The sequence below is a fragment of the Acanthochromis polyacanthus genome, chromosome 22 (genome assembly GCF_021347895.1).
Source record: "Acanthochromis polyacanthus isolate Apoly-LR-REF ecotype Palm Island chromosome 22, KAUST_Apoly_ChrSc, whole genome shotgun sequence".
Lineage (NCBI taxonomy): Eukaryota > Metazoa > Chordata > Actinopteri > Pomacentridae > Acanthochromis > Acanthochromis polyacanthus.
Genome location: NC_067134.1, coordinates 25,800,505 through 25,828,002, shown reverse-complemented (window position 1 = coordinate 25,828,002; position 27,498 = coordinate 25,800,505). Strand labels below are relative to the sequence as shown.

General features: G+C 37.1%; 1 protein-coding gene across 1 annotated transcript in view; it reads left to right on the top strand.

Moving 5' to 3' along the window:
- The window catches only part of atp11a (ATPase phospholipid transporting 11A), a 62,249-nt gene that overhangs the window by 11,933 nt on the left and 22,818 nt on the right, over nt 1-27,498 (top strand). Inside the window, 6 exon segments of the mRNA XM_051943067.1 lie at nt 23,347-23,469; nt 23,980-24,069; nt 25,115-25,195; nt 25,302-25,409; nt 26,726-26,854; nt 27,320-27,423. Coding sequence (XP_051799027.1) covers nt 23,347-23,469; nt 23,980-24,069; nt 25,115-25,195; nt 25,302-25,409; nt 26,726-26,854; nt 27,320-27,423 — 635 coding nt within the window.

Genomic DNA, 27,498 nt, shown 5'->3' with positions numbered 1-27,498 from the left:
AGAAGCAAGTATAGGGGAAATATGATCTCTTTTGCTAACTCCTGTCAGTACTAAAGTTAAATGCAAGCCGCCATGAAAGAACATAAAACGTGATGGCATTCTTCTATCCCTATTTATTTTTATTAATGTGTGCAGCCTAGCTTGATCTTCTTGCAGAATAGGGAATTAAAAATGATTAGCAGTTGACTGAAATAGCTATATTTACCAGCTGTATTAAAATGTTTCAGAAGGAAAGCTGTTTTTCTTCTGCAAAACCATCCAGGGTTAAATGTTTGGGCTGTGGAGCTGTTGGAAAGGCAAACCTCTTGCTTAGATCGAGCAACATTACATTACTTTGCACTGTCTCTGCTTTGACTCAGTGTGTTCACTCTGAATCCGTGGGAGTGATTTGATGATTTTATACCTGCTCTTTTTGTTCAGCTGTACAGTCCAATAGGATATCTCTTGTCTTGCAGGAATGTAAAGTTGAACAAAAGTCGAAACCACACAATTGTTTCCTCGCTTTTTGTATGCAGACCTAACCTATCCTAAGTCTTCCTTTCAAATGCAGTGAGGGGAGTAAATCATTTTCATACATCTCTCTGTAGCAGGCCTCTTTATGTGAATGAGCAACAGAAAGGCTTTATGCTTTGATGTTGGACATTTTTACGAATCATCTACATATGCCAGTGACAACGATTTTGTAGCAGCACAAAACTGTACATACAAGGCATTTGTTAGCATTCATCGTTGTTAGCATTCATCGTTGTTTTCCTTTCGCAAAAAGCAGATTCATGACAAAACTCTTGCAGTTGCTAGTTGGGAAAATTAGAAGCTTTCCAACAGCATCTAAAGGGGACACTTGCAAAGCCGCTTTACAACAAGCTGTCATACAACAACTTCTAAAACGTCCCGTTGCCTCTTCCTGAAGGTGCATTTGTTGCTAAGCAACAAAATACAAACCAGTAGGACAGCCTGGAAGCTGAAAGGATGCATAACAGTGAACTTGCATGTGAATTTTCAGTATTGCATTGAAACTGCTGAGTTGTCGAGTGATTTCTGTAGTTGGAGGACTCGTGCACATGAAACATTGATCATTCCCAAGCATCATCAATGCACTTTGGCAGGCGCTGTGGAGTGCTGTAGATGACTGTGATCCTCTCTAACCTCTCCGACTGTCAAGCTGTCAGTCTGCCAGAAAGCAACTGCACCGAGTGATGTAAGCCTGAGCATACGCAGCACTGCAACTGGATTCAGAATGGCTCTAGAGATGTGTTCAGTTCTTGTTTCCATTGGCCGCATTTGATCAAAAAGCTGTTCATCTGTTGTATATCGTGAACATATAACGCTGAAATTGTAATCTGAGTACTAAATCTGAAGGATATGCTCCTAAGTGTGGAACAGTGGCAGAGTTTTGCAACACTGTAGAAGAAATAATGGAACTATGGTCACGTAAATATATTCCTGTGAGTGCAGCATTACTCAGAGCGTGCCCAAATGACAGAGTAATTCGTTCAAAGGTGCCACGTGTAGCATTTTAGCATGAATAAATAATCAGCACATTAATATTTGAGCGTAATCGCCACAAACAAAAGAGGGCAGCACTTTAAATTTGGCTGATTTACCGTCCAAAGGTAGACACAGACTCAAAGGTAAAACAATTCAGTGAAAAAGCAGAGCTGAAAAGCAGCACATCAGGTATGGGAAATTCTTGTTTTGTAGAATTCAAATCACTAAACTAGTAGCTAAAAGTTGTTTTGATCATAAAGTAAAATACTAGATTGTTCATTTGTCTTTTTGTGTCTCGTTTTTTTGTCGGACTTTTGCCGTTTGTCGTTTTGTTTCGTTTCCTTTTTGTCTTGCCCGTGTTTTTTTGTCACTTCCTGTTTCGCTTTATTCGTTGTTTTGTGTATCGTTTGTGTCATATTGTGGATTTTTTTTTGTCCTGCTTTTGTTTTAGTCTGTTTTTTGGTTGTTTTGTTACTTGCTTTTGTCTTTTTTTTGTCTTTTGTCCATTTTATTGTTGCTTTCTAACTTTTTGGTCAATTTTTTTCCTCTTTTTTGTTTTGTTCATTGTTCCTTTGTCATGTTGTGTCTTATTTTTGCAATATTTTGTCTTGTTTTTTTGTCAGACTTTTGTCGTTTGTCTCTTGTTTTTGTTGTTGCGTTTCCTTTTTCTCTCACTAGTGTTTTTTGTCACTTCCTGTTTCATGTATCGTTTGTGTCATATTGTGTTTTTTTGTCTTTTTTTTGTCACTTCCTGTTTCGCTTTTTTCGTTGTTTTGTGTATCGTTTGTGTCATATTGTGTTTTTCTGTCCTGCTTGTGTTTTAGTCTGTTTTTTGGTTGTTTTGTTTCTCGCTTTCGTCATTTTTTGTCCATTTTGTTGTTGCTTTCTAACTTTTTTGTAAAATTTTTGCCTCTTTTTTTGTTTTGTTCATTGTTCTTTTGTCATGTTGTGTCTTATTTTTGCAATATTTTGTCTTGTTTTTTTGGTAATTTTTTGTCTGGCTTTTGTCATTTTGTGTTTCCTGTTTGTCCCCCTTGTGTTTTTTGTCGTGTTTTTATCGTTTTGTGATTTGCTTTTACTCATTGTTTTGTGTAACGTTTTTGACATTTTGTTTCATGCTTTTGTCATTTTTTTTGTCACTTTGTAACTTGTTTGTCAAACTTTTTGTCTCTTTTTTGTTTTATTTTGTGTCGTTTGTCACATTTTTTGTCATTTTTTTATTGCTTTAGATGTTTCGTGTCTCATTTTGTAATATTTTGCCTTATTTTTGTAGGTTTTTGTAGAATACAGTCCCAGATACTTGTGACTAAATGTTTTGTGAATTTGCACTTATGTAAATGATAAACCGAAGAACAGACTGAAGTCAGTTTTGTCATCAATCCCTCAACTTTAACATGCGTGAAGTGTAAGGATCTTACAGAGATCTTATATAGTAACGTGCAGGAATCCATTTCACCATGCTGCTCGGTGCAGTCAGGTGACCGGTCTCATGAGGGCCACATGATGCCATTAGGCTCCCTTCTCCCTTTATCCTGTGAGTTTATTCTCCCACTGAGATGTGTGTGGGAGCTTGTTTTGCCCTTTGAAGGAAAAAGTTGTTGAGATGAAAGATTCAAAAGATGACAGGAGACAAAACGAAAAAAAGTTGATTCAGGTGACGAGACAGTTCTGGAGTCAGTGGCACAGAGAGCGAGAGAGAGGAAAGACTGTTAATTTCATGGCTGTCGAGGAGATAATGAAGAACAAACTGACCATATAGTAATTTTCTCCTTTGCTGCCAGCTCTCACACTGGCGCTGGAGTGTGTGTTTGTCTTTCTGGGCGACATGGAAGGGCAGCAGGATTCATGAGGACATGAGATGATGTAACAGCGCGAGTAGGAAAGAACTGAGAGCGGTGAAGCACAACTGAAGAGAACCGAGCTAAAACAGAGAGCAAATACACTTCCAGAAGGGCATTTAGGGACATTTGCCCAAGTAGTTTTTGAAAAAATCTTGGACATACACTGAGACGAGGGCAATTTTGGGAACCAGACTAACTGAACACTAAGGATTAGCACAACATGACACCACACCAGTCAAAGTTTGATCTGATCTCAGCTTTTTTCGGTGTCCTGTTCTGCTTCTTGAGCTGTATTGTGCCAGCCCTTCCCTTTTATTGCCATTCATTCTTTGTTTTTGTCAAGACCCGGTGTCTGGTTGACTCACAATTCGTCTCAAAGACAATGAAGTTGGAGATAAGAGAATACTATACTAGTGACTAATGTTTGTTTAGCTGCAAAGGTCTGGGAAACTTCCTTTGTTGATGTTGCAATCGTCAGCCCAGCTACATCACTTGAGGTAATTTAAAAGACTAGACAAGACTAGAGACAGAAAAAGCTATATACTAGTTTTTCAGTAGACAGACTTTGCTGTGAATAATTGGTGACACTGGAACACTTATAATAAAACGAAATAAGACTTGATGATGTACCATGTTGCATTGAATACCATATCACTGGTTTATATAAACAGTGCAATCTACCATAATCTAGCATACAGTGATGCAATTTAAGAGATTAGAGCACTTATCTGCAGAGATAAAATCTGGATAGAATTTAGAAAGATAACAAACATAACATTTAAAAACAAGGAAAGCACTCCGAGAGCGCAGTACTCCTCCAAGGCTGCTCAGTCGTATCATTTCGGACGGCTAAAATCTTGAAAAAAATTGGGGCAGCAATCACATAGAATGTGTTCATTTAATATAAAGTCAAGCCCCAAAATGAGCGAATTTTGACTTAAAGTTACTTTTATTCAACCAACAAGTTTGTTTTTGATTGGAAAGGACACCGGCGATTCCCAAAAGATAATAAGATGATGAACGAGAGCTATCATTTCTCAGCTTTTATTTACATTTAAAAGTAACTTTAAGTCAAAATTTGCTAGGGGAATGAATAATTTCGGGCTTGACTGTAGATGTAAACACAAACAAAATGACATTGCGCCAAGCACAGGCGTGTGTTCTGCATGTGTAATTATGTACGGAATAGCGTGACCTAAGTATGTAGCAGGCGGCGGGAATTGATGGGACTCAGAAACACCCCCACAATTTAATTCATTTGTAGTAGGATCGGATAGGATACCAAAAACTATCGCCCTATAAGGTGCAGTCAATTCCAGCCATTTTCAGTACAAAAAAAAAAAAATCGCTAATATTTTATTTGTAAACAAAAATATGACGAGAAATACAGGGAATATTGGACGCACATCGCGAGGTGCATTTCCTCGAAAACGACCTATTCGTGGAGTATATACCGACTTCAGGACATGTTTTGGACAAAATAGTTTACTGGCTTGTTTCGTCTGGATGTCCAAGGTTGGATTATGGCCGTTTTTTGTGGAATATTTTCATCTGTGTGTAATAATGAACCCGCAAATGTGAGTCGCGCTGTGTACGTTAAAGCCGTGTACAGAGAAAGGATGGATGGATATTCGTTGTTTGTCGGACAAATGTGTTTATATTACCCGCTGTGGTAATCACATCTGAAAGTGGTTTATACCGGCGGATTCATGAGAATCTAAGCTTTCCATCGGTGTATAGTGTTTGTATAATCGCGTTTGCAGCTTCAGACATTTAAGGAAATGCTTATGCAGATCTCAAAGTGTTCCGCGGGCGGGACAGTGAAGCTTAACAGGTTAACAAATCCGTGGATCCAGACTATAAGCCGTATCACTGCCAAAATCTAATCACTTGGTCCTTGTGTCATTTCTGACCTTCTCTGAAAATTTCATCCAAATCTGTTGATCCGTTTTTGAGTATTGTCGCTAACAGACAGACAGACAGACAGACAAACCAGTGGCGATCATCACGTAACTCCGTAGAGGCATGATTGTTATTTCAAGAGAAAATTGAGTTTCTATTTTCATGTGGATGTAGAGTCACAACAGAAATAAAGAGCAGGAACAGTATTGATTCCAAAAAGTTAACGTCCGGGCCGCTTATTAAAGTAGAAAGGTCAGGTATTTATAGATGAGATGACTGGAAATGTGGAAGATGTAGTCTGTGCATTTGTTCATTTTGGTAGGAAAGAAAGAGTAACAGCAGCTAAAAGCCCTTGTCATTGTCTCAGTTTGTTAAGAAACCGTCATGCTGGAGTAATAACGTTTGAAAAGCTGCTTCAAAGTGGAGAGCGAACGGACTCAAAGAGAGGGAGACGTGAAGTCGGGTTTGACTGTAGTTCTTGATCGTCATGTGATCGATTTAAATTCCCCGGAGCCTGGACCGGTTATGCCAACCGGGAGGCTGGTTACTGAGGATCAGACAGCAGAGGAATAGATAGAAAAAGGTCACACAGACATGAATAATCAGGCAGACTGAGGCCTTGTTACAGCCCGACTCCTCGTAGCATAACTCAGACTGCGACATGGCTACGGTTTCTATCTGACGGAGAATGAATGGATTGCTGAGGCCAGTCAGAATGAAGAGGCTGTTTCAGGTGAAGCTTTCATTTCCGCAAATATTTCTCTGTCTCAGAGCTTTCTCTTTCCCCCAGTCCCCCTCTGTGTTTTTGCTTTTTGGCTTCACTGCGGCATAGTTTTAGTAGGATTGCAAGTAACCTAGAGAGACCGTAAAGACAGCTCTCCTGAATGCAGCTTTTGGCAAGTTTACAAAAATGCGGCAATATTTGAAACATAATTTTAACTTTTATTCCCAGAAATCTTGTCAGGTGATGTTACTGAACTACTCAGCAGTTTGACATATGTGCATGACATGTTTTGCTTGGATTGTGGTCGCAAAGTGAGGCTAAAGATGCGTTTGTTTTTGGGTTTATGCATCAGGAGATAGTTTGTGGTTGTTGAAGTTTGGCCATTAAGTTATGGTAAGATTTAGTTTTTTCTTTAATTTCAAGCTGCATTTACCCAGTCCTGTTGTCTTCGTTTACAGCCACCAAAAAATGTAGTTACATGAGACAAATAAGAAAACAAAAACAAGAAAATGTTTTTAAAAAATGAGCCACAAAATGACAAAAGAGCAATCTAGTATTTTACTTTATGATCAAAACAACTTGTCCTGGTCTAGAAATTATTTTAAATTTATAGTTTTACTAATTTGCAATCTACAGTGTAAAAAAAAAATAAAATCATGGGTCCTATTGGCCATTGGCCTTCTTAACAAAGAACGTTTTTTAACGCCTTTATAAGGCAGTCCGCTCTGTGGTCATTTTAACTTTCCTTAGGTTTTTATTTATCTTGTATTCTATTGTATTTAACTGATTATTGTTATTGCTGTTTCTGTTGTGTATTTTTATTGTTGTGTATCGCATTTTATTGTGTTTTGTCTGTTGTTTGCTGCTGGCTGCACCAAAAATTGCCCCGCGGGGACATTAAAGATTTCTTGACTTGACTTGACTACAGTTAGTGTCTTCTCTGTATTTTTTACATTTTACTAAGTCATCCCGCGGGCTGCTTGTTTGACACCCCTGCTTTAAGGCCTGTTTTGGAACATTTCGGGCTTGATTAGGATTTTCCTGTCAGCAAACTTTCACAGAAGCTGACCCCTTTGCAGCCGCTGCAAAAGCTTTGTGATGATGCCCACTCAGGAGTGCCCGCTGCCATTGAATGGAAGTAGTGGAGTTATTTAAAGCCCACTGAGTGTCCACAGATCGATGCAGGCACTTAGTGTGACCTGGGTGCTTACACAAACACAGACATGTTTAACCGTGTTCTGCCTGCTGATGTGCCAGTAGGGCAGTTTGCCGCCGTGTAAGATTCATTTATTTTCATGGTACTCTGAGCGAGAAAGCGAGGGCGACAACAGCTGCACGGTCTGCTTGAAAGTTCCTGCTTTTTCAGGGACTGCCCGCCTCAGCTTTAAAAATAGGCTGCTGATGTCACAATCAGGTGATCCCAGCAGTCCCGAAATCTCTCCAAGTTGTTCTTTATGACTGTCGAGCAGCTCCCGTATGACCCGACTGCAGCATTAGGTCAAGTCATGGGGCGTCATGTGACCGTTAGCAGCTCACGCTTCCAGTCCCACACAGACAGACACAAGGAAGCATGTATGAGCGATGCGCAAGTCTGTTCCCTCGCCCTCCAAAGAATGAGCGCGCTTATCCACAGGAAACCCACAACAATGGCTCTCTATCCTGCTCTGAGGAGAAGCTCTATTAGCTTTCTTCCTTCTATCCTGCATCTACTTCCCCGAGAGCAATAACTGCTTAAAGTAGCCACATCCATTAATGCTCCCCCAGGGATTTTCCAGCTCTGATATCATGGGAAAACTTCGGAATATTTGTAGTTTTGGGTCATCAAAGGGGTTTCTAAAATCTAGGGCTGGAAGTGATGCCTGCGTTGTGGTATAAAGCAGGTGAATTATCCCAGTTCCCTACCGAGATCTGCTCTGTAGAAACCAGGCTAATGAATTTCTCTGTATAGCTGGAAGAAGCACCGAGGTTACCCATTCCTCCTCTCTGGTGTTAGCGGTACAAATGCAAATTAGTGCAATGATGCATTAGATAAAACTTAGCCATAGAAATCATTTTAAACATTATGGGCCAAACAAATAGCAGAAATCCAGTACAATATGTTGCAACTTTAGGCTCAAATAATCAGACAGATCAGGTGCTCTTTAAAAATTAACAATATTGTTTGTGTAATGCTTTCATAAACCAAGTTACACATATTTTTAAACCTTAAAAACCACCAAACAAATCAGCACATGCAGGTGAAGCGTGCTCTGCTGACCCACATAGGAAATGGAAACAGGTGAACGTCTATTTCAGCTCATTTCATCTCAGTGATGGATGTTCTCCAGAGAGTTTCTGGTCCTGCTGTTTACCCTCTCATACATCCCCTCAGGCTTACAGTATAAAATGCATTTAATCTGGATTATATTAACTGCAAACAACGTCTATATCTTAATTCTGTTTTAATGTATTTTTTAGAGATTGTAACACCGTATTTATTTGTGAATTCTGCATGAAAACAACCTTTCTGTTAATTTTGAAACACACATTTTAATGTAGCTTATAATAAATACCAATTATTGTTATCATTCTGTCAAAATGTTGTAATTTCAGTCCAAAAAAATGTCAGTAGCACTCCAGTCATGCAACCTGAAATCTGTCTATTGCGACTAACGTTTCGATTTGTTGACATTTAGCAGGTTTGTCTATGCGAGTCTATCAGAGAGGTAGATAAAGATAGAGATAAAGTAGGCAGGTAGGACGTAAATCTGATATACAGACACCTTTTTTCTTGGGCCATTGGAGACGAGAGGCTTCAGTAAATTATAAAGAACCTCTCATTTACATCCGCCCTCTCTTAACTACAGCAGCAGATATGATGAAAAAGCCAACACAACGCATTCATTAATTGCAAAGAGTGCAGCCAAACCCTGACTGGGAACACAGCTTTCCCTGCTGGAGCAGCAAAGTTCCATACTGAAATGTTAAAAACTAGCAGAGCAGTCGTCCTCCCTTCCTCCCTGTCGTGTTTCCATGCTTTATCTGTCTTCCGTCATTTTATTTGGGCTATTAGGATCTTGTCTGGCCTTCAAGAATGTAGATCTGTTGTGATGAAACTGCAAAAGACGGAGGAAAAGTACAGCAACAGAATATAGTGCTGACTTTGTCTCATAGGCTTCCTGTTGTTGGTTCAAATAATCTTAGGGGCACTGTGCAAGATCTAGCTAAATCTCCATCTGTTGACAAGGGTAGTAAATTGTTTAAAAGAAACAAAAAAATGTGTCAACTATTGGGTCAATCAAGATGATAAAATAGCACCGCACTATGACTTATTATTGAGTAGAAACGCATGCATTCTTGACATTTCACAGCGAGGCCTGGAGCGTCTGCCTGTCGCTCTGAGCGATGCTCTCGGACGCTAATTAACGAGGCGAGTCAATAAAAACCCAAATTACTACTTTGCAGAGGCAGTCGTTGAAACGGTTCACTCGAGTTGTATCGGACGGCTCTTATTTCAGGAACTTACTGCACTGAGATCATGAAAATGAATGCAAAGTAAACAAGCACAGCCGTAGCAGTTGTCTGGCGCTGGGCTACATGTTAAAAATGAACCCTTCTGTTGTCCTCATATATATATATATATATATATATATATATATTGTTCCCATGTCTGAAAAAAATCCAAAAATTCCCAAAATTTATAAACATGTGCAAAATCTTCAGGAATACATTTTTAAAAAAATTCTTAAAGTTTCCCTTAAAAGTTTTATTTAAAAAATCCCCAAATTTGGCAAGAAATAAAAATTTAAAAAACTGAAAAATATATAAATTGTATATATGCTAAAAAAACGTATGAAAATCTTCCCAAAAAATCCTAAAAATATGTGAAGTGATGACATATATATCCGTAAAAGGTCTAATATTTTCTTTCAGAACATTTGGAAAAAAAGTGATTTTTTTTCGAATGTTCTGAAAGAAATATTTTTTTAACATTTCTTTTTTTTCCCGCCAAAAATGTTGAAGATGTGGAAGTTTTCACTGTGAAAATATGTATTTTCCCCACATTTTCAAATTGTAAAACAAGTCAATCCCCCAAATTTGGCAAGAAAATTCTTGTAAATATTTTCAAAACATGAGTAAAATTGGTGAATGTTCTTAAATAAAATATTAGAAATTTTACTGATACATATGTATCACTTGAGATATTTTAGGATTTTTGGAAGATTTTTACTCATTTTTTGACAATGTTTACAAGAATTTTCTTGCCAAATTTGTGAGATTTTTTTAAAATAAAACTTTGAAGGGAATTTTAGGAATGTTTCTTCCTGAAGATTTTTGCAAGAAATTTGGGGATTTTTTTTGCTGAATTTTGGATTTTTTTCAGACAAGGACACAATATTTTTTGATGCCTGTAAATGAAGACAATAGGAGGGATAAAACCTTTTTCCTGTGGTCCTTCCAGTGCTTCCTTCTTTTCCTTTTTAGTGTTTTTTTTAGCGCTATATATCTCAGATACAAAGGGACATGCAGGTGCAGCGTTCTGATAAAATCTGTTTCTGCTGTTTCACTCCCTCTCCACACACACAGTACATATGCTGAATCGTAAAGTCCACTGACTCTGATTAATACCAGCAGAGCTCTCATGTGATCTGTGTGTGTCTGTGTGTGTGTGTAGACGGTCACAAAGCACTGAGGAAGAGTCAGGTCATATCACTAAACCCGCAGACAGACATCAAGTTTAAAGTCTGGTTTGGTTTTAAGTGATTAATCTTCTGTTGTCTCGGCTATATCACCTCCGCGTACACAACGGTGACACAAACGCTGATTATTAAAGCATTTTTTGGGGCTTATCTCCTCAGTCTGACCTGAATATGAAAAGTGTGGGACAGAAACAAGTCAGGTACCGCTGCTGGGGATTTCAGACTGACCTGTACTCGTTTTTGGGATGTGGAGATGTCATGTGAGGACACCGTTTCACTGGAGCTTTTTTTTCATATCTTGATGTGGATATGCTCTCAGACTAACAAACCAAACTACTGCACAAATGGAAGGACGCTTTCTTGAAGTGCTCTGGCCTTAGTGATGAAATTAATGACAATGTTGCAAAATTAGTCGTAAAATAATTCTCTTACAAGTAACAAAAGCAGATTAGCTTCAATCAGTGTGGTACAGGATGATAAACTTTTAAATAATGGAAATAGGGTCCGCCTGATATGGATTGTTTGAGGCCGATATTTGGCAGAAAAAAATACCAATAACCGATTAATCGGAAGAAGAAAAGTCCAATAATTCCTTAAAAGTTTCTCTTAAAATTTCAATTTAAAAAAAACAAAATTTGGCAAGAAAATTCTTGTAGTTTCAAAAAAAGAGTAAAAACCCTCCAAAAAAAATCCTAAAAATATCTGAAGTGATTACAGATATATCAGTAAAACTTCTGATGTTTTCTTGAAGAACATTCACACAAAAAAAATCAACCAAAATCCAGCGAAATTCGCTGGATTTTAGTTGATTTTTTTTATGTGAATGTTCTTAAGCATTTTTAACATTTCTTTTTTTTCCACCAAAAAATGTTCAAAGATTTCCCAAAAATGTTGAAAATGTGGACATCAGAAGTTTCACTGGTAAAATAGATATATTTTCCCACATTTTCAAAGTTTAAAACGGGTGAAATTTGACCTTTAATCTGCAAAACTTAGGCTGATGATTATTATTTTTGAAAAGGGCTTTAATCGATCGATTTAATCGGCCGGTGATAAATCAATCGGGCCCTAAATGGAAACAATGAACAACAAACCATATTTTTAACTTCACGTTGCATCACCAAAGGGCAATCTTTCCTGCTTTGGATCACAGACTGATTGGCTGCAGATGATTATGAAAACCTCCTCTGCTGACAGACAGCTCCTTCGCTGAGACATTTACCGGTGCTAGACGCTCTGCTCCAAACACACAAACACTGCTGACTGTTATCCTCAGTGTGAAAACACCGGCATGGCTAGAGGTCGAAGGGTGCCGTTTAAAGTTGGATGACGAGGATTTGTCGTTATCTGCACGGTGACAGATGGGGAGCACAGCTGGTCCTAAATCTGCAGCTCAGGTGACTCACACCCGAGCGTCTCACACCGATTTCAGACTACAAATATATTGTTCTACATACTGCAGCAGTTAATCATTTTATTGCCTCCCAGGCCTACCATCTGACATGCAGCACAAGATCTGCACAAGATAGTACATGTTCGCTGCTATTTTCGACTTGCTCCAGTGCCTTTTTTAAACTTTGCGTCCATTGAGAGAAGACGTGAAGAAAGTGGAGGCTTCAGAAAATGTGCTTCTAAAGCAGGCCTTTTCTAAATACTGACAATAAGTGCAAGCAAGCAGCACACACGCATGTTAACGTGCACGCTTAATCTAACCCTCGTGTCGTCCTGCAGGCCAAATTGACCCGGTTTAAAGTTTGAAAATGTGGAAAAAATACATATTTTTTCACAGTGAAACTTCTAATGTCCACATTTTCAACATTTTTGGGAAATCTTTGAATATTTTTTGGTGGATAAACAGAAGTGTTAAAAATGTTTCTTTAAAAGCATTCACAAAAAAAAATCAATCAAAAATTAAGGGAAAAATCGCTGGATTTTGTTTGATTTTTTGTGAATTTTCTTCAAGAAAATAGAAGTTTTACTGATATATATGTAATCATTTTAGATATTTTTATTATTTTTTGGGGAAGATTTTTACTCGTTTTTAAAAAATATATATTTACAAGAATTTTCTTGCCAAATTTGGGGATTTTTTTTTCCAAATGAAACTTTCTAGTGAAACTTTTATTGGAATTTTCTTCCTGAAGGTTTTGCAAATTTTGAGAAATTTTGGGATTTTTTTGCTGAATTTTTGGCTTTTTTCAGAGCAGAAAGCCATTTGAAGAAAATATTATAAGTTTTACTGATATATATATATATATATATTAATGTAATCACTTAAAATATTTTTAGGGTTTTTTGGGGAAGATTTTTATTCATTTTTTGAAAATATTTCCAATTTTAATTTTTAATTTTTTTACATGTTTTTTTCTTGTCAAATTTGGGGATTTTAAAAAAATAAAACATTTAAGGGAAACTTTTAAGGAATTTTCTTCTTGAAGATTTTGCAAGGTTTTTTTTTAAAAATAAATTTAGGGAATTTTCTTTGCTGAATTTTTGGATTTTTTTCAGAGAAAGGAACAATATTTTTTGATGCCCGTAAGTGAAGACAACAGGAGGGTTAATTTAATGCCGTGTGATTTAGGGTAGAGACGGGCTTCTCTTATCTTTGGTGCTCACTGGCAGCAACATTTATTTACACACCTGATCTATGGGCTAAGAGTGTAGACGTGAACATCTAGCGAGGGTTTTGTGTCCATCGGCCGTATGGAGCGTGAAGCTTTTGTTTCCGCTCGTTTTCAGAATCCTGTTGCAGCGGGAGATAAAATACTTTGGGATTGGTCATCAGCGGAAACAACGTCTCAGCCTGTAAAGCTACAGACAGACAATAGTTTGTGTGTTTTGCAGCGATTTCCTCTTTGCTCCTGTAAATGTTATCTTTACTCGCCAGGCGTCATAGTCACTGCAGAGACTTAAACGTTGAAGCTGTTTGCTGTGAACGGACTTTAGTACGTCGACACCAAGCCAGCAAACTGTACAACATACAGCACCCTCTAAACTTAGACACATGATTCAGATTAGGAAAAGGAACAAGGGAATAGAGGAAGGATCCAGGACGAATACACACAGAGCAGATGATGCGTGTACACAATCATACATTTAATATATGGAGTCTACACTGAGCTGGTTTTCAATTCAAACGTCACTTTAATTAAACTCCACTAAACATCAGATGCTGCTTTTGGTGTTCTACGGCTAAAGAGAGCTTTTGGAAAACAGTGACATTAGATTGTAAAATTAAAGCTGCCTTTAATTCAAATGCCAGAACTTGGGCTGAAACGATTCCTCAAGTTGTTCGATTACTTAAATTCCTCGAGGCAAAATTATCTGAATCGGAGCTTTGTTTTGTCCACTAACTGGTTTCCCCAGACTTCATCCTATACAGAACAGAACTTATAATCAATCAATTATAAGGGGATTTTAAATTTGATGCTTCTATTTTAACCGGCGCAGCTTTTTTAGCGTTTACGGCGTTGGTTTATTAGATCAGAGGCTGAACTATGAAGGCAGTTTGACACAGTCAGCAGATTTTTTTAGTTTTTTTTTATCTCTAGCCATGGCTTTGCAGCTTCCATCGAGGTGCAGGATTTTATGTTTCAGTGAAAAATAAACCTGCAGTGAATAAAAATGTGATCAGACCAAGAAAAGGAAGAGTTCAGTGTGGATAAACATCTTTGTAAAAATGCTATTATGACATTTAAAAGGATAAAAAAACACGAGTGACCAAAAATCCTTTTTTAAATTATTTTGTGAAATATTGTACTTGTTGAATTCAGTTTATTTTTAAATTGTACAATGAAAAATCTAAGAAATTAAACTTCCATTTTTGTATTTTTTTATAATTCATATATAGTAACTTTTTTACTGTAGAAATGAGATTTTAAAGTAAAAAATTGAGACCGATCAAAAAACCTTTTTAAAGCCTTTTTTTAAACATTATTTTGTGAAATATTTTACATGTTGAATTCAGATTTTTTTTGTAAATTCTAGAATGAAAAATCAAATAAATTAAACTTCCATTTTTGTATTTTTTTATAATTTATATATAATAACTTTGTTACTGAAGAAATGAGATTTTAAAGAAAAAAATTGAGACTGACCAAAAAACCTTTTTAAAGCCTTTTTTTTAGATTATTTTGTGAAATATTGTACACATTAAATTCAGATTTTTTTTGTAAATTCTATAATGAGAAATCAAATAAATTAAACTTCCATTTTTGTATTTTTTATAATTTATATATAATAATATTTTTACTGTAGAAATGAGATTTTTAAAATAAAAAAATGAGACTGACCAAAAAACCTTTTTAAAACCTTTTTTTTCCCATTATTTTGTGAAATATTGTACACGTTGAATTCAGATTTTTTTTGTAAATTCTATAATGAAAAATCAAATAAATTAAACTTTTTTTTTTAAATAACTTGCAGTATCATAATTTATTTTTAATGCAAAAAAAATTGCAGTGAATAAAAGTGATAAGAGCAAGAAAAGAAAGAGTTCAGTGTGGATAAAGATCTTTACAAAAATGCGACCATGACATTTAGAAGAATGAAAAAAACAGGAGAGTGACCAAAAATTAATTTCCACGAGTGTTGTCCATATTTACTGTGACATTGTGTTGGCGTGTGTCTCTGTAATGCTGATCTAGAAGTCATGTGCTAGCGTGATGATGGATTTACATGAGTGTATTCACATTTTCCCGGCTGTGGAAATGAATTTCCTCCTTGGACACAGAAGCAAACAGAAGTACGTCTAATTCAATCAAAATGGCAAATTAAAAAGATTCCTCAAAGTTTTCTGCCGTCCTTTGATCAAACTTTCATCTCAACGTCACACCCACTGGTGATGTCTCTGTCCTGTACCTGAATCTGTCTGTCCTTTGTGTCTCTGCTGGTCTGGATTTTAGGAAGTGTGTCCTCTGTGGGAGTGGGTGGGTCGGACTCTTCCTGTTTACAATACGGTCCTCTGTTCCTGGTCACAGTGGGGCTTCAGTTTCTGGCTCTCTAACGCCGAGTTCCGGTCCTGAGGGGATTAGAGTGTGTGATTAAATTAGATTTAAACATATGACGTTTGAAAACGGAGTGATTTGGTGCTTTTTTTTGTCCATGTTATCTTTTTGTTTTGGCATTTTTAGGCACTTTCTAGGCAGATACACAGGTACAGCTGATTACAAGGGACTGTTTCTGGATGTTTTCTGTTCCCGTTTCAAGTTCATAATTCACTGCTATTTAAAGTCCTACACATGATATATTCAGGGACAAATTTTTTCAGATAATTTTTTTTTGAGGGCTTTCATTTGCTTTTAAATTGTGTCATTGAAGTTTGGCGATTGTTTTATGATTCTCAGGGTGAAAGACAAAGAAAAATAACGATGAATGTTTCATCCACTTTTGTCTGTAGCGGGAAGGTACAAGTCATTTTTTCTATGTCTTAGAAATGTCCCTAAATCAGGGGTGTCAAACATGAGGCCCACGGGCCAAAAGCGGTCCTCCAGAGGGTCCAATCTGGCCCTCAAAGTGTAAAAATTACAGAGAAGACATTAACTGCAGATTGTAAATTAGTAAAACTATAAATTTAAAATAATTTCTAGACCATGACAAGTTGTTTTGATCAGAAAGTAAAATACTAGATTGCTTGTTGTTCTTTTGTCATTTTGTGTCTAGTTTTTGTCTTGTGTTTGTTGTTTTTTTGTCAGACTTTTGTTGTTTGTCTCATGTTTTTGTCGTTTTGTTTCTTGTTTTTGTTGTTTCATGTTTCCTTTTTGTCTCGCTTGTGCTTTTTGTCTTATTTTTTCACTTTCTGTTTTGCTTCATTCATTGTTTTGTGTATCGTTTTTGTTGTTTTCTGGGTTTTTTTTATCTCGCTTGTGTCGTTAGTCTAGTCTTTGGTCGTTTTGTTTCTCGTTTTTGTCATTTTTTGTCAAATTTTTGTCTCTTTTTCTTTTGTTTCGTGTCATTTGGCAAATTTTTGGTCATTTTGTTTCTCACATTTGTCATTTTGCTTCTCGTTTTTGTTCATATTTTGTTGTGTTTTTGTCTGACTTTTGTCGTTTTGATCATAGAGTAAACTAAAATACTATATCGTTCAGTTCCGGATACCTGTGACTAAATGTTTTGTTCCTTTGTAGATAAACTGTGATCTGTAAGTTGTAATGTATAAATACCCTGCGGCATAATATGTTGTTAAAATTTTAATTATTTTTCTTAAGAAATTTCCGGTTGTTCATGATGTTTTGTAAAAAGATAATTCATTCAATGTGAAATTTTTCAAAATGTGCTTTTTTGCACTAAACCAAAGGAAAAAATGTGGAGTTGTGGTTATTTATAGATTATTGTGCTGTGATTTTACTGGTCACTTTAGATCAAATTTGGCTGAATGTGGCCCAAGATGAGTTTGACCCCTCTGCTCTAAAGAAAGCGTTTCTTTATTACTTGCAGCCATAACTATCTTTAGGTGGAACTTTAAGTTAGTGCACAGAGAGACTGCTTAATATTTTAGACATTAAACTTCCTATTTGTCCCAAAAGTGACTGGTGTTTTCATTCACCAGTTATGAAAACAACTGAAAATTTGGGCTTTAAAGTACATTTTTTAAATCTATTTTAACACAGGAAAGCCAGCTGTTAAACTTCCATCTATAAAAAAGATAATACATGATAAGATTGTATTTATAGCGTTAGTTTCACTTCTTCAAACACACAAAAGGACACACAGAAGCACCTGTGCACACATCCTGGTTCTCAACGCACATCTAAAAGCTAAGATAACCCCGATGGCGGTTAAGTTTGGAGGATTTACCTCATGTTTCTGATGTAGTAAAGATATACAGTGGATTAAAACACACATAGTTGACATGTGAGACTTGTCCGTGTACGCGTGCTCTCATACATGTTTGATGTTTCAGGGATGTATTCGTCTGATCCCCGGAAGGTTTCCCGTCGCTTTCCACCAACCGGGCTTCAAGGAAAGTGATGCAAGCGCTGAGTGAGAGAGACAGAAACAAAGCCAGCGAGCTCTCCTCCATCCTTCTCTCCTGACCACAAATGTTTCCCTTCCGACTATAAATACACCCCTGAAACCCGCCACGTCCTGAAACATGAAACGGCACTAAAAGTGATTATCAAGGTCCAGAATAGCCCGAAGTGTCTCGTTACATCCAAAAGCCGAAGGCCCCGGGATGATACGGCGCGCTTTTATTTTATAAGCCCGGCTTTTATTTTGGAAAGATGCCGTTTTATTTGATTAAACGCAGACAGGCTTTCACGTGAAAAGCTGAAATCCGGATGAAAGCTAAACGTAATCGATAGGAGGTAGATTGTCGGCTTAGAGGCCATCCAGGTTGCGGTGAGGGATGGAGAGGAAAGAGGTGAGAAAACCAATAAAGCTGCATTACGGGCAAAATGGACAGCGAGAGAGGAGGCCCGCCGATTCTCGTTTAGTGCCATCTGTTCAAACTCACTGTCTCCCAACGATGCCGGTCAACACACATCCATAATCATCATCTCCATACAAACTCATTACGTGGAAATTATGTTCAACATTCATTGTGATCAGTGTGTAATGCAGCCGGGGAGCAATTAGGTTAACATAAAGACTGGAAGCAGGGAAACAGGCTGGCAACAACAAAATTTTAACGAAAATGATGTAACTTAAGATTACAATATGCAGATTTTTCCAATAATGTGGATGTAAATGCACTCAACTTGTCATGAGGAACACTGAATGTAGCTTTTTTGTTTACAAGAACACGCCAAAGTTGGCTTGTAATTTGGATTTCATGGTTTATCTTTACCCCAGGACTGAATCCTAATTCAAAAACTGGTTTGCACATTTTGGCTGCTGTACTATTGTCTTTATACATTTTTTGACTTTTCTGTCTTGCATCCTAAAGACCAGGCGATTTGTAGGCCTGCAGCAACAACAAAAAAAAGAGCAAAAAAACCCCAAAAAAGAATATGTGTGTGTGTGTGTGTGTGTGTGTGTTCTTGTACTTGCTACATGGTGAGTACCATTTTCTGCATTTAACTATCAAAGTGAGGACATTTTTACAAAGTGAGGACATTTTGGCCGGTCCTCACTTTGAAACAGCCATGTTTGAGGGTGAAGACTTGTTTTTAGAGAACAGGTATGAATTGAGGTTTGGTTAGGGTTAGGGTAAGGATTAAGTTTAGGCGATCAGTTGTGATGGTTAAGGTTAGGGTAAGGCTCTAGGAAATGCATTACGCCTATGGATGTCCTCACTAAGATAGAAGTACAAACGTGTATGTGTGTGTGTGTGTGTGTGTGTGTGTGTGTGTGTGTGTGTGTGTGTGTGTGTGTGTGTGTGTGTGTGTGTGTTGCTCATTTTCTTCTTCTTTTTCCTCAAAAAATAAACTCGGATATAGAAGAAAATTATCAAAAAAAACACCTCAAAAGAATAAATAAATAAAAAATAAAAACGAAAAATTATATGTTTACATACACACATATATATATATATATATATATATATATATATATATATATATATATATATGTATATATCTCAAAAAAGAAAATTAAGAAATGAAAAGTAGCAAAAATATATATAAATATATATACTGTATATATAATTTTTGCTATTTTTTCTGCATTTGTCGTATATTTTCGTTTTCTTTTTTGCATTTTTGAATTGCCTTTTTTGATATATATATATATATATATATATATTAACCCAAATATTAAAAAAATGCAAAAAATAAAACTAAAAAATGCAACAAAGAAAAAATACAGAACAAATGTGGAAAAAACAGCAAAAATTATATATATATATATATATATATATATATATATATATATATATATATATACACACACACATATAATTAAAAAAAAACTACACTGATGTATTTCTGCAACAGTGGGTTTTTACAGGGTTATGGTGTAACTGCCAAGGAGGATGAACAGAAGCGAAACAGAAATTTAGTGTGATTATCAGAATAGTGGGCCACCAGTTTAACCAACTAATGATGGTTAAAAAAATCCATCTCCTACTGAGTGTAATTTATGTAACTTTGTCTTTATAATGTGTCGGTTATGATATCCAGTAACAAGCCTGCAGTGACTGAATATCAAACCACAATGGGACAAATTGCTCACTTTTTTTTAGCTGTGGATGTACAGGAGACGTAAAGTCCTGAGCCTCAGATACATTCATGTGTACGCGGCCGTCTTCCGTGTGCAGACGACAACAGGAAGCGTGTGAGAAATGTGCTGGGTGAAGCAGACGGAGCAGGCAGGTGGGAGAGGAGGAACAGCTACACTGTGTGGGCGACGGACTTGGCAGGCTCTTCATGCTATCTGGTTTTCATCTCCTGCTTCACTGTAAATCAGATATCAGCGAGTTAGCGCCGTGCTCCTCTGATACGATGGATGGAGCTGATTGTTTGTAGGACGCACGGGACACACAAACAACGAATGTCAGCTGCTCTCGTGGCATGTGCAGACTGAATACAGCCAAGTCAAGGCGACACCAGTATTTATTCCTCTACTTTCCATATCAATCATTCCTGCACTCTCACTTAGATAATTGGAGGTCACGAGATATTAATAGCTCCCATCCTAAACAAGGTAATCTGTGTGTGTGATAGCCACAGAGAGAGTAAAGAAACTGGGCCATGCAGCCTCTTGACAATCTCATTCACCAGCCACAGATTACTGTCACCTCTCGTTAGCGTGCGTGAACGTATGTGTTTGCAGACGGACTATGTGGAGATAAATTAAACAGCACTCCGAGTTCTTTTGTTGTGGTTTCTGTAGCTGATATGTACAGAGAACGTCTCGTGGATGAAAGAGAAAGCGAGAGGGAGGCACAGAAGAGAGGATTAGGAGTGTGTTTGATTCCAGTTGTCTCGTCTAGTCCTCCCTTGATTCTGATTAGCACAGGTCAAAGTGATCAGGTGCTGTCTGCTGCAGCATGAATGCCCTCTAGAGCAGGGGTGTCAAACATGCGGCCCGCGGGCCAAAAGCGGTCCGCCAGTGGGTCCAATCCAGCCCTCGGGACGACTTAGACAAGCGTAGAAATCACAGAGAGGACATTAACTGCAGAGTGTGAATTTGCAAAACTGTAAACTTAAAATGATTTCCGGACCATGACCACAAACGACAGAAACGAGTGAAAAAAATTGCACAAAACGACAAAAACGAGGCATAAAATGACACAAAACGAGAAAAACGAGGGATAAAATGACACAAAGCGAGAAAAACGAGGCGTAAAATGACACAAAACGACAAAAACGAGAAAAATGAGGCATAAAATGACACAAAACAACAAAAACGAGGCGTAAAATGACACGAGAAAAACGAGGCATAAAATGACACAAAACGTCAAAAACGAGGTGTAAAATGACACAAAACGAGAAAAATGAGGCATAAAATGACACAAAACAACAAAAACGAGGCGTAAAATGACACGAGAAAAACGAGGCATAGAATGACACAAAACAACAAAAACGAGTCGAAAAATGACACAAAACGAGAAATACGAGGCATAAAGTGACACAAAACGACAAAAACGAGGCGTAAAGTGACACAAAACGACAAAAACGAGGCGTAAAATGACACAAACGAGAAACAAAGCAACAAAAAATTAGAGACTGAGTCGTGTGTGCTTTCTAAATGGAGACTGTTTCCCATGCATGTCCAGTCCTAAAGGAAATACATTAAGCCCACATGTCTGACTTGAATTTTTTGTGTTTAGCTGGAATGTTTTCACACAACAGCCTCCTCAGTCTAGCGCAGTTGTCTTTTTTATTAAATAACCGAGCAGAAAATGGGGTAAAGGAGAGTTTATATTTGGTATTGTCACCATTTCTGACTTGCTAAATGTTGCTATCTGAGCATCAAAAGTTGCTCTCAAGACACAGAAATTTCTAGGATTTTAATTTTAATTTTTGGCCATTCAGTGTCAGGACATTTTGACAAAGTTTGGGACGATTTAGCAGCATGAAACTCGTCATCATATTAGGATGTAGTCAAATTGTTTGTAATAACTAAAACAAAATTGCCATTTTTAACTAATTTCAAGTCATTTTCTGAGGGTTTCCTATTCAAAAACAGTCACTGGGAGCTAACTTTCACAAATTATTTCTCCACCTTCTTGCCAAAAAGGAGCCGTTTGCAATAAACGTTTCCAGGCATTGTTTCCATGGCAACAGAGACAGAGAGGAAAATAAACCAGACTTGATAATAAGAAGCATCGCAGTCTTAAATATACCATCAGCCCAACTTGAGGGCGTTTAAAAGAGTCTCTAAAGGGCGAAATTGTCCCGGATTATTTCAGGACACGGGTACAAAAATCCCGTGCAGTAAACGTATTCATACAGAATTATACATAAATAATTCATCTGCACTCAAACTGGAGACAACGGCATTGCTATAACCCAATTAAATGTTAATATTACGCATTTTCAGTCTCCACAGGACCATTATAGCATGTCCAGTGCTTCACTAGTTGTAACTCTGCTGGATGAAAGGAGAAAACGTATAAAGATGTGAACTACTTTAGGGTGTTTTCCACCCCGGAGACACGCAAAATAACCCCAGAAAGATGTCAAAAGAGCAGCGGAGATTCACAGAGGTCGATTCCAGGTGTGTTATCAGGCAGTGTGTGTGGGTGTGTGTGTTTTCTGCATTCCAGTCTGAGTCACGTGCAAGTCAACAAAAGCTCTCATTCATCGGGGAGAATTTACTCGTTCATTGTAATCCTCCGTTTCAGCGCGTCTCGTGCGTTTTCTGTTGCTAAATCATTACAGATGGATTCAGAAGTGTCAATCCAAAATATGATATGACATGCACTGCAAAAACTCAAAATCTTACCAAGTCTGTTTGTTTTATTTTTAGTCAAAAAGTCTCATCCCACTTGATTTAAGATAAATTCACAACAAGAGACACTTCAGCAAGATGGAGCGACTTATTTGAAGACAATGCATCTTAAATGTCTTGTTAAGTCAAATAATCTTGAAATTATCTTGCTTTAACCCTCCTGGGGGTCAAAATGGACCCATTTTACAATCTGAAAACTTCCACATTATTAACATTTTTTGGGAAATTTTTGAATATTTTTTGATGAAGAAAAAAAAGAAATGTTACCAAAAAAATTGATGTTACAAATGATACATTTTTTTTAAGATTTACTGATAAAAATGTAATCATTCTAGATATTTTGGAAGGTTTTTATTCATTTTTTGAAAATATTTACAATTTTTATATATTTTTAATTTTTATTTCTTCCAAATTTGAGGATTGTTTTCTTAAAAATAAAACGTTTAAGGGAAACTTTTACAGAATTTTCTTCCTGAAGATTTTGCAAATTTTTTATAAATTTGGGGAATTTTTGTGCTGAATTATTTGGATTTTTTTTCAGACATGGAAACAATATTTTTTGGTGCCGCAAACGAAGACAACAGGAGGGTTTAAGGATGTCTAAGCTTTACAATCCTGTTAAAATAGAGCTTAAAATAAGCTTTCCCAGCTAATTTTACGATCTCAATATTCTAGATATCACATCTTATTTCAAGAAATCTTACCAAGCCATTTTGCACTTGTTCTTTTGGCAGATTTTTTCACTTATTTCAAGGTAAACGTTCCTTTAAATAAGTTTTTTTTAATTGTTTTGAGAGGAGCATTTTTTCCAGTGTGGCGTTACATTAACCACGAATCTCTAAACTTTCCCTGCGCTTTTGTCGTTTCCCTGCAGTGTGTCGGTGAGGAGAACTGGGTGGACAGCAGGACGATTTACATCGGGCATAAGGAGCCTCCTCCGGGAACCGAGGCCTTCATACAGCAGAGGTTTCCCGACAACAGAATCGTCTCCTCTAAGGTCAGCGAAAGCACACATGCATCATACATTCTGCTAAGATACAAGAGCATGGGGCTTAGAATTCACCGATTATTCCAGCTTGTTTTTTTTTTTAACGTGTGGGTAAATAGTTCTTGTGTTGGAAAGGCAGCTTGATAGCGAGTGATTTAATGGATTTTGTATTTTACATTTCAGTGATCCGTTTAGCCACTTTAGACGATGGTTTATTGATCAGTCTGTGCTCTTTCCAGTTTTGTAAAACGCTTTTCATGGCTGCGGTTAACAATACACCCATATTTGTATCGGCATATCCATTTATTGTGACAGTAATATCGGTTGAAAAGCTGCTGTTTGTCTCTTCATCGCAAATCCTTTTAGTGTTTGACGCCTGTGTTTGGACAAAGAAGCATCATCCTGTTTTGTTTTTGCACACGTGGCCAATTTGAAACCAGAAATAAGCTTCATATTATGCGATTTCTTTGGATTTGACATGGAAGGCTGTCGTTTGAGTGAACCATCTCCTGTTTTCAGTACACATTTTGGAACTTCATCCCCAAGAATATGTTTGAGCAGTTCAGGAGAGTCGCCAACTTCTACTTTCTCATCATATTTCTGGTTCAGGTAAAAGAGTTTTCCTGTTACGCCGATGCATCTCTTCACATTTAGTTTAATACCCTGTTAATGGATACAGAATAAAGACAGAAGTTCAACCATAATGGGGAAATATCTCACCACATCTGACTATTTTCTGGATTGTTCTTGGTTTGGTGGAGGATTTGGTGAATGTAGCTGTCATTCAAAGTAATGAAAAGAACTGTGGGGTCAATATATATCATTTATAAATTAAAAACTGAGACACAAAATGACAAAACCTAGACACAAAGTGACAAAACGAGAAAGAAAATGACAAAAGCTTGACACAAAGTGAAAAAGACGAGACACGAAGCGACAAAAACGAGACACAGAATGACAAAAACAAGACAGAAAGTGACAAAACGAGACACAAAGTGGCAAAACGAGACACAAAGTGACAAAACGAGACACAAAATGACAAAATCTAGACACAAAATGACAAAACAAGACACAGAATGACAAAACCTAGACACAAAATGACAAAACAAGACAGAAAACGACAAAGTTATTTTTGAATCAGCTCATTTTATTTTGTTTAGCTAATTAGAAGGTGGTTGTTATTAAATTGGGACAATTACTGAATTGCCATTTTAGTGATATCAAGTCATTTTTTTATTAATAAAGGATTGTTTCCATAATAAATAATGATGGAATTTGTAAAGACATGATCACAATGAACATAAAAACATTATTTTTTTCTACTTTTAATAAAAGTGTATGCAAGATATATCCCATGTGCTTGACCCCGACAAGTTTTAAGTCAATTCCAACAAGTTTTATGTCAGCTTGGATCTTTTCTCATCACTTTGGATCATTTTTGTGTCTTTGTGATAATTTTCAAGTCATTTAGGACAAATTTCATGTCATTCTGGTCTCATTTTTCATAATTATTGATCAGTTTCAAGTAATTTTGGACAATTTTTAAAATCCTTTTGGAGAATTTTCTTGTCGTTTTCGACGAGTTTTATGTCAGCTGTATGTCATTGTGATACATGCTCTTGCCCTAAATCTGTCTTTTTATGTGTCACTTCAGCTGATAATCGACACTCCCACCAGTCCGATCACCAGCGGACTGCCGCTCTTCTTCGTCATCACCGTCACCGCCATCAAACAGGTGAGACTGGAAGGCTTTCTTTGGTTGATCTCACTTCAGGGTAGCTTTACGGACATTGACAGACATGTTATCGCTGCTTCATCTCCGTCTTTTCTCTTCCTCTCAGGGTTATGAGGACTGGTTGAGACACAAAGCAGACAACGCTGTCAACAAATGTCCCGTACACGTGGTGCAGCACGGGAAAGTGGTTCGAAAACAAAGCCGCAAGCTCAGGGTATGTGTGTGTCAACAGATAAATCACTCCCACTCCAAATTACACCAACAGAGCTTTGGTGTGTTTGTTTTATTGGCTCATGGGATTTTTCTGCTATTAGGCTCTGTGCTTGACAACATGTGAGGGCAATTTAGCTTGAAAAACTGTGATAGTAATGTGTGTTACGCAACAACACGAGGGTGAAATACGGTTAAAATAACAGATAAAGGAGGGTTTGAGACTTTTAAGAGAAGAGAATAAAAGTTTATAGCCACTGGATGAACTTGAAAGCTTTGGGAAGCACAAGGTAAGCTCGTTAGGTAATCTGCATTAGTAGAAAGTGCATTAGCAATACGAGGAAAGAGTGCAATTAGTGCCATCCCTTGAAGATGCTGAGGTTTGTGTTTTTTAGATGTGGTACAGTTGTTTTCCACCTCGAGTTATTTTATAATCTCAGCCAAAGCCCTGCTAACTACTGCAGAAATTGGTGCTTAAAGGCAGAGGTGTCAAACATGCGGCCCGCGGGCCAAAACCGGCCCTCCAGAGGGTCCAATCTGGCCCTCAAATGGTAAAAATTACAGAGAAGACATTAACTGCAGATTGTACATTAGTAAAACTATAAATTTAAAATAATTTCTAGACCATGACAAGTTGTTTTGATCATAAAGTAAAATACTAATTGTTCCTTTGTCATTTGTGTCTAATTTTTGGAGTATTTTGTCTTGTTTTTTTGTCAGACTTTTATTGTTTGTTTCACATTTTTGTCGTTTTGTGCTTCCTTTACGTCTCGCTTGAGTTTTTTTGTCTCATTTTTGTCATTTTGTGTTTTGCTTTATTCATTGTTTTGGTTCTCGTTTTTGTCGTTTTTTTCTTGCTTTTGTCATTTTTTGTCTCGTTTGTGTCCATTTTTTTGTCGCTTTGTAACGTTTTTGTCCCTTTTTTTAATTGGTTCGTGTCATTTGTCTCATTTTGAGTCATTTTGTTTCTGGCTTTTGTCATTTTTTGTCTCGTTTGTGTCCATTTTTTTTGTCACTTTGTAACGTTTTATGTCCTTTTTTTATTGGTTCGCGTCATTCGTCTCATTTTGAGTCATTTTGTTTCTCGCTTTTGTCAATTTTTGTCTCGTTTGTGTCCATTTTTTTGTCGCTTTGTAACTTTTTATGCCCCTTTTTTATTTGTGTCATTTTGTTTCTTTCTTTTGTCGTTATGCATCTCATCGTTGGAATATTTTGTTTTGTTTTTTTGTCATTTCTGAAGTATAATTGATTCAGATATCATTCCATTCGACTAAACTAAAATACGATAAAATTAGAATTTGTCTTCTGTTTGTGTCTCAGGTCGGAGACGTCGTCTTAGTGAAAGAAGACGAGAGTTTTCCCTGCGATCTCATCCTTCTGTCCTCGTCTCGGGACGACGGGACGTGTTACGTTACTACAGCCAGTCTGGATGGAGAGAGCAGCCACAAAGTACGTTGGATGAAGTTAATTTATCTATTTTTTTATGTGTGAATTTTTACTTTTGCGGCAGAATAATGCCACTGCACGTTTAATTTTACATTGTTTCATGGAAAGCCCTTATAAATCCACTAGAAATGGAGAATAAAGCTTGTTGATGTTAAAAATGCTGGCAAAAATGGAATAATTTCTCTTCATATGGAAAAAATAGCTCATAAAACATGCAGTGTGCATTATATTGTTTTAAATAATGCACAATAAATGATAACTTGAGCTGTTTCAAGCGTCAGAAAGGTGAATGTATACGAGTCATTTAGCTGTGGTTTGTGTTTTTTTTCTACATCAATCTGTCTGTTTTCCCATCTACCCCATTTACCATCGTCTCACCACCACAAATGCTTCCTCTCCACCTCCCCCCCTTTCTCTTTCTCTGATTCGCTCCTCCTCCTCTGTGTACTCTCCCTTCCTCTGACCCAGACATACTATGCAGTTCAGGACACCAAAGCGTACAACGAGGAGAAGGAGGTGGACTCGATCCACGCCACGATAGAATGCGAACAACCGCAGCCAGACCTGTACAAGTCAGTACAACACGCAGACCTGAGCAAAGCGTTCCTGCCAAATAAATATCCCAAACGTGTCTCATCTCGCTTCTT